This window comes from Notothenia coriiceps, unplaced genomic scaffold, assembly GCF_000735185.1.
Source record: "Notothenia coriiceps isolate Sejong01 unplaced genomic scaffold, NC01 NC01_scaffold00004072, whole genome shotgun sequence".
Taxonomy (NCBI): domain Eukaryota; kingdom Metazoa; phylum Chordata; class Actinopteri; order Perciformes; family Nototheniidae; genus Notothenia; species Notothenia coriiceps.
Window position 1 is genome coordinate 61,195 of NW_011336773.1, and position 7,898 is coordinate 69,092.

General features: G+C 41.2%; 2 protein-coding genes across 2 annotated transcripts in view; both read left to right on the plus strand.

Annotated features, from left to right (window-relative positions):
• nktr (natural killer cell triggering receptor) overlaps window positions 1–519 on the plus strand; it is a 19,588-nt gene extending 19,069 nt beyond the window's left edge. The window contains exon 15 of the mRNA XM_010767153.1: window positions 413–519. Within this exon, the coding sequence (XP_010765455.1) occupies window positions 413–519 (107 nt within the window). The remainder of the gene's footprint in view (window positions 1–412) is intronic.
• A 1,623-nt stretch (window positions 520–2,142) lies between these two features.
• The window catches only part of LOC104941967 (zinc finger and BTB domain-containing protein 47), a 27,424-nt gene continuing 21,668 nt past the window's right edge, over window positions 2,143–7,898 (plus strand). The window contains exon 1 of the mRNA XM_010767148.1: window positions 2,143–2,396. Within this exon, the coding sequence (XP_010765450.1) occupies window positions 2,394–2,396 (3 nt within the window). The 5' untranslated portion in view covers window positions 2,143–2,393. The remainder of the gene's footprint in view (window positions 2,397–7,898) is intronic.

A 7,898-nucleotide genomic window follows, 5' to 3' on the forward strand; every position in this document is an offset into this window, starting at 1 on the left:
AAATACCTCATGTCCGCTAGAGGTCCATCATTTGGCATACACTGCAACAGGATTGGATTAATGTTTCCCTTCACAAAAAAGCTCCTATAAGTAACCTTTTATTAACAGCAGGTGTTTTAAACAGTTGTCCAGATATGTTTTTCAGGTCCTTCCAAATGGTGGGACAGCTTTATTTAGTCAGGTTTATGAGCGTAAGAAATATTATCCTGCTGTCACATTCTGCCTAACATAGATGTTTCCCTCTCCTCACACAATTTCTCTCCTTTCATATGGCTTTTCGTCGGAAAATTTGATATGAAATATATATAGTTTGTTTTTGCTGTTATGGAGAAGCCAAACTACACTATTACACATCCAACTAATGTAGATCAAAAATAATACCTCTAAAGTGCTGTAAGATGCTGTTTTAAAGTGGTCCAGCTCCCTGCTTCACCCCTGACGCTGGGGCTCAGAAGTGATGAATGGGACCTGCTCCAGGTGCAGATCGATATTTTTCCAGCTTGTTATGGAGCGTATTGAGACTCTCTGCTTCATACGGTCTGCTTCAGGAGTGAGCGATGGGGTTCCCAGGTATCCTCCCGGCGGGGGGGGGAGACAAGGATGCATTACGAACTGGCAAAGTGGGAAACTGCCCGGGCCCCTCAGAATAAAATCATAGAAAACAAGATATAGGCCCCAAAGACTATGTTAAGAAATGGTAACATCAAACTTTTTTTTTTACATCTGATTGTTCAACGCCATATTTGCACATGATGCAGTACATCAGAGTATTATTAAAGGGGCCCTTTGTTTTGGGTGGTTTTCCCTGTCACTGTAGTGTGGTTATAATAGGTTTCTGTGATGTAAATGTCTGCAAAGGCTAAATCCCATCACTATGGATAAACTTATGCTCCTATTCGCTATCGCTCCATAAATATTGTAGGCCAAGGGGCGGGACATATCCTTAAGCGGTTGACCAATCACAACAGAGCAGTGCCAGCTAAAACATTTGAAAACTTAATTTTGGTCTCTTAATAATGTGATGAAATTGATAAAGTAAATGGAAAAATAGCCCTTGTTGCATTTAGGTCACATGTTTAAACTCAAGGCAGGGGGAGGGCCAAATCAGGCCTTTAGTGGATTTAATTTCAGAGCCTGAGCCAAACAATATTATGAACTTGCACCCAAGAGGAGATGGCCCAAGTATCCTGCTTGAACTAGCATCACAGAGCAGCACACTGAGTTTCAATGATGGTTTCCTTCTGCAACTGTTCTTTCTTGAAGCCAACAGGAAGCATGTGGGGTGAGTTTTCGTTGAAAGGGGAATAGTTTTGTTGAAGCTGTTGTTGGCCTGTGGGAAAATGTACTCATAAGAAATGACTCTGGAAAAGCTGCAGATAGAGCCATAAGAAATGAATGCAACTGATTATTTAATGTTTAATGTTGTTTTTACAGGCAATAATTTAAGCTTTGTTAGTTCCAGGTTTAATATGTGCGATAAGTTCATTTCAATACGTTATGCAATAAACATTGAACCAGTCCGGCCCTCGACTAGTACCCATTTTTTATTTTGGCCCACTGTGTATTTGAGTTTGACACCCCTGAAGTGATGTGGTTTATAATAATTTACACACCATCAAAACACACACTTATTACTATTATAAACATTCAAGAAATGATAGGGGCTTTAGGAGACACACTCATTGTTATGTTGTTGTTATTTTCAGTTTAGATTATATATTTTTCAAATAAAATTGCTAAATCAAATCACCAAAAACCCTAATTTAGTCCCAATAATTGAAATTCTCACATTTTCTCTAATTATGGTTATATTTAACTGCGCAAATTGTGATATTAAAATTGTATATGATGCTTACATATGTCACAACACATGTATATATATTGTATAATTAAATTGAGTTATAATGACTTTTGTACTTTGATAAAATGCATGAACTTCCGGGCCTCCACATAGTCTGGCCTGTGACGTCACACAGTTGCAGGAGCGCACTGACAGGAAGCGCACTCAGGTTTTTGCGCGATATGGAGCTGCATGTCCTTCCCAATTTCCCTGCTTACGCCAGAAAATAAATAAATAAATAAAGTAGAGTATCCTACAAAGAGAAATGCGCCTGTCTGCCAACTCCACGTGAAACAGTGCGGTGTCCCTTTAACAGCGTCTGACAAATAGCCCATATGATCCCCGAGCTCCAATCACCAATTCCTCCTGCAAAAGCAGCCTCTGCATTTTTGTCTGTCTGAATGCTACAGCAGCACGGGGGGAAACAGGATTGAGGATAAGAGCAAAAACTGAAGAAATGTGACAATTGCACGGTCCTTTTCATGGCGGAGGGGAAACTGCTGCGGAAGGAGTTATTCTGGGACTCCTTTGAGCCTCGAAACGCTGGATCAAAATGGTAGGCTTCACAGGAGAGCGCTGCATTTTTGTTTATTTTTCTGTGTCCCGCTTTGATCTCTTGCACATTTCAGCTACTTAGCAGGCCGATGAAAACTTGCCACACTTTGTGCCTCCTTGTGTGTTTGCAGCAGGCACACCGTGTATCTCTGTGTAAAGTTTGTAACTTGCAGACATGGCACAAGTTGGAAATTGAAGCTGCTTGGAAGAATGCAATAGCTACAATAGCCACATTGATGCAGAGAAGGAGTTAAATTCTTTCATATCACGGCGCTCCTGCACACAAAAAAAGGGCTCAGGTCGTGACTGGTGCAAATGTAGACGGGATGAGAGAAAGTCCTTTAGAGCAGGACAAGTTTGACATGCATGCATACATTAGAGATCCCTCTAATCATATGGAGGAGGAGATCTCACTCTTCATGTCGTAATAACTTCATTTGTTACAGGTGACCCTCAGGTAGAGGTGCTATCAGCTTGTTTGAAGTGTCCTAGTACAATGAAATTCAGATTCCAGTCTGACAGTCAAAGCAGAACTGTTTTACTGGATCAGGAATGCTCTATTTGTCCCACATCAGGGAAAAGTACAGTATTACAACATGGAGAGTGGACATATTATACAAACAAAGTATGCACACTTTATTCATAAAAAAACAACAACACAATAAGTAAAAACCGATAAGTACACCATGGTAAAATAGTGGCAAAATATATTTAAAAAAGTGACCATGTAAACATATTGAAGTGGGTGGTAACGTTTACAGATTTAAAGAAAAATACAGTGTATTGCACAAAGTTTGATATTCACAAGCAGTTTTATGCACAAAAGGGATATGTTGGTATCCTCTGGTACAGAGCATTTCCCCCATGTTTTGATTCCCCTTACATGATAGGAAGATAGCCGAGCACAGACAGACTTATGGGAATGGAGAGGCAGACAGTGCGCTCTGTCTCCAGGGTCATATTAGGATGCCTCATTAGGAAAGCATGTGGAGCCTGATGCAGTGGTGGAGTAATCCCAGTGCGCGTTCACATCTGGAGGCTTGGGTTAATATCTGGGTCAGGGTCAGCGGGGTCAGATCTGGTGCTAGCTGGGTGGCTTCTGGTGCTGCAAAGAGAGAAGGAGAGAGGTTTTTTAGTCTATCGGAGAGTAATCTGCGAAGTGTAATGCGCCGGTGATCTGAGATACTGTATCTTTTGAGTGTTTGTGCCCCCGTTAATTTCTGTTTGTTGACATGAAAAGCTGATTAGTGTGTGCTAATTTTGTTTTTATCATTAGCCTCACATAACCTCTCTTATTTGTGGATGGATTACTGAACAGGCAAAGGGGTTTAGGGGCCCCAAGCCTGGACCAGAGCCCTCGGTATAAAGAGACATTTACATAGGCAAGTGAATAAAAAACACTAACGTCGAGGTAGAGACACAACACAAGTTAAAATAGACGCAAATGTCAAAGAGATGACAAGGGATCACAAAAACATGACAAAAAGTGCATGACTAGTTTGAAAATGACAAAAAGAGACATGGAATAGTTGTAGTAGTTTCTTGATCTCTTTTAATCTGTGTGCTGGATTGCCTTTAACATGCTACAAGATCCATTGAATCATAATCCGCCTACCCTTTATTCGAATGTTTGTGTTTCTCCAAATACGATGGATTTGCACAAATATAAACCCGTTTCTCTGCCAACTTTTAAGTGTTCGAAGCGCTTTTTTTTCTGTGGGCCACCTGACTGAATTTAATCTCAGCGTTGTCAGGTCCTGAGTAGCTCCTTCTCTCTCCTCGCAGGGTGCTGTGAGTTTTACGTAACTGCCTATTCAGAGCATTCCTGCCCACCCTTGACTTCGAGGCGTCACTGTCTCTGGGTGCTGAGCGAGGAAACGGTCTTTAGTCCTTGTGACAAGTGCAGCCATTCCCGAGCCCTGGCAACAAACTCCAGCTCTCCGTGGAAACTCGGAGCATACTGTAGGTGCTGCTTATTTATGCCCCTGATATTAAAACAGTGGACAAGGCTGCATAGAGCAAGGTCAAACTCACATGGCTTATGTAAGGTGGCTTTTGTTCTTGTTTGTTGATTTGGCACAAGTTTGTCCGACGGGGTGGATTTTACTCTTGGTATACATTCACATTTTTATTGTTTTTCTCAGCAGTGGCAGCCTGGGAAAAGCAGTTACTTTAATCTATCCCGTATGGCACTTCACTTCGGAGAGTCAAACAGGCTTTCTTTTCCTATGTACACCTTAAATGAGGATTTCTATTAGCTTTCCATTGACAGACATTTATAAACGTGTTCTTAAAGCTATTAGCTGAATCCAGAAAGAGAGACTATGGAAGACGGGAGTGAGTTGCCATGCTGTTGTTGTAGAAAGAAAATACAAAGAACAACTTAGAAACACGAAAACAAATAACATATTAATTGAAATACTATTTAATCTGTAGTGTTTTAAAAATACTTATTTGGTTTCTTTGCAGACAGTTTGATAAGAACATTGATCTCTTTGTAGACTTAATATGAAGCTACAGCTGGTGGTTGGTTAGCTTAGCGTGAGGCCTGCAGGGGTTTTCAAAGTGTGGGAAAGTGAGCCTCACCTCAGAGAATATCAGCCGCGCCCCCCCTCCCAATTATTATTGCTATTATTATTATTATTATTATTGACCCCCACAAAGAAAAAAAAATATTTACACACACACGTAAGGTCATCATCTTAACAGTTTGTTATGCTCATCGAGTCATCCGTGAGCAGAGCATCAAGTTGGCATGCCTATTACAGCTGAATGCCGCGATTACCATCTTGTTCAGCAAAACGCCTCACAAACTTATTAAGATCTAAGGCTTTAGTGTGTTTTGATTCAATGCTGAGTACAGCCAAACTTGACAGTCTCTTCTCTGTCATTGTAGACCGCAAATACCTCCTTCCTTCCGTGTACTTGGGTCCGAATGCGCCGTCCCGTTCAAATGAAATCGCCGCCAATCACATTTCCTCGCTCGCGCCAGGGCCGGGGAAGGGATTACAAGGCTCGCGTTTTATGCTGCATTCAATTGCACTCGGACATTAGGGATTTTCTCTCATAAATATCCGATGAGCCACTTAGCTTAGTTTAGCATGAAGCCAGGGCTTAGCTTAGTTCGAAGGCAACCAAATATGCCCACCAGTGTCACTAAAGCATAGTATAAAGCAAGTATCCATACATAAACTATTAACTATTTTACAGGTGTGTCTGACGATATATCAAGGAAGTGACTGCTCCTACATTACCAGGGAAGCGGGAAGTCAGTCGGGGTTGCGGCGTGAGTGCGGTGGGAGGGGGTGGGGGAAGATTTTTCTTTTTGAAATATTGAAGTTAAAAGCATCAATCTGGTGCACTTTGAGAGCAAAATTAAGAGATCTATGGATACATCTCTCAACACCCATATGAAACAGAACTGTAAGCAGATTTTCTTTTTCTTATATTTTACAAATCACTCTCCTTTTAAACTCTATTCTTGTTTTGTCATATAGTATTTCATAACTTTTTTTCATGTATTCTCTATGGCTGTCCATCTCTTAATGTTCACATAGAAACTAGCTGTCATTCGGAATATCATTCAGAAGAATTATAATTTCATGCAAAAATCTGTCACAAAAGAGGTTGCACATTTAAATTCAGGTGTTGTTATGGCAACGTCAGTGGCCAAAAAGCCACATTTACTGCTGCAAATACGTTCAAACATGTGGTCGACACGTAAAGCAGTGGCATGCCACAATTACAGCAGACTTTTTCTCAGAAATACTGTCACATAACATCCATATATTTGAGTGCTAAATTGATGCTTAGCTAAGCTAACCGTGAAACACTTTGACAGGACTCAGGATCAACTGTGTACTGTAAGGCTCTTCGAGCTTCATGTCGAACAGTAAGTCAACATTTCCCAGAGAGCTTTATATAACATTTAGATTGTATGACAAAGTGTTTATTTAATGTCTCTGGCTAGCTATAGCTACTTGCTAACGGTTTAGCTTACCCCCGCGATTCAAAGTAACGTCAACGTAGCTGTAATTTATGCTTTGCTTACATGTTCGCATAACTTGGAAGTTTACAGACATTTACATACCTTGTTTACCTGGCGCAAGTGGTGGCTCTGGGGTGGTTGTGTGAGCCACCACTTGAGATTTGTCGTCTTTTTTAAGAAAAAATCTTCAAAAACTCAGAGTCCGACTGACAGTTTAAACATTGTCACAGGATAAGTACCTGTCAGCCAATAAAACAGATGTTTATTATAAACATCTGTTTTATTGGCTGACAGGTACTTATCCTGTGACAATGTTTAAACTGTCAGTCGGACTCTGAGTTTTTGAAGATTTTTTCTTAAAAAAGANGCTTTGAGCACCATGCACTGTGGCTGGCTCAGCAGGCCTCACTTCTTCTGATGGAGGAGTGAATGTTTCTGGATGCACCGGCAGGTGTGAAGCATCGCAGGTGTTTCCATGCAGCGTGTAACTGTGAGGTCCTTTCTGCTGGGTCACTCTCAGAGGCTCACTGAACTTTGGCTTTCCGTTTTTGACATGCAGCGGGTTTCTCNGGTCCTGTATAATAACATCATATTAAATGCAGTAATTTGGTCTTTAGCAACAGCTTGTGAGAGCAGTGCATTCATCGGTGTTCGTTTTAATGCTGCCAGTTTGTTGACTGCCTGTGTGTTGATGGGACTTCTCATGCTGCCTAAATGTTTCCCCTGCCTTTCACCAGTTCTTAAATCCTGCTTTCACAAAACTCCCATCCCTGATCTTGTCTGCACCAAGCTTCTTTTCTATAGCAGAGCAACAGAAGAAGCACACCACATTATCACTTTCTCTTATATAGTGAAGCTTTTTATAGACTGCTTACAATAAAATGCTTACTCAAAAATAGTAACTCAAAATAAAACTGTTGTATTGATTTGTTTAGTGAACTTTCTGGAATTGCAATTACAATTCTCCGCCAACAGATGGGGGTGCTGCAGCCCCCTCAGCACCCCCCCTTCCCGCGTCCCTGTACATTACATTACATTACATGTTACTTTTATCCAAAGCGACTTACATACTCAATACTGTGGGCAATCCCCACAGGAGCAATTTGGGGTGAAGTGTCTCAGGGACACAACGACATGCTGACTGCAGTGGGGTTTGAACCTGTGACCCCCTGATCCGAACACCAACGCACTAGTCCACTGCTCCGAGCCAGTGCACTAGTATTATTAAAAAGCTATGCTTAGCTAACCAGTTGCTGTACATTCAAATGTTTTATTTTGTCCAACTGTTTACCATGAAGCCAATGAACACACTCTCCAAAAATGTGAAACTATTATTTTAAGCTCATATTCATAATTTCTCTGTCCTGCATTGATTGGCTGTGGCTAAAGAAAGGCGACGCTCCTCCTCTACCTCGTTTTCCTCTTTGTCCTCTCTGACCTTCTATCAAACATATCAACTACACACACACACACACACACACACACACACACACACACACACACACACACACACAC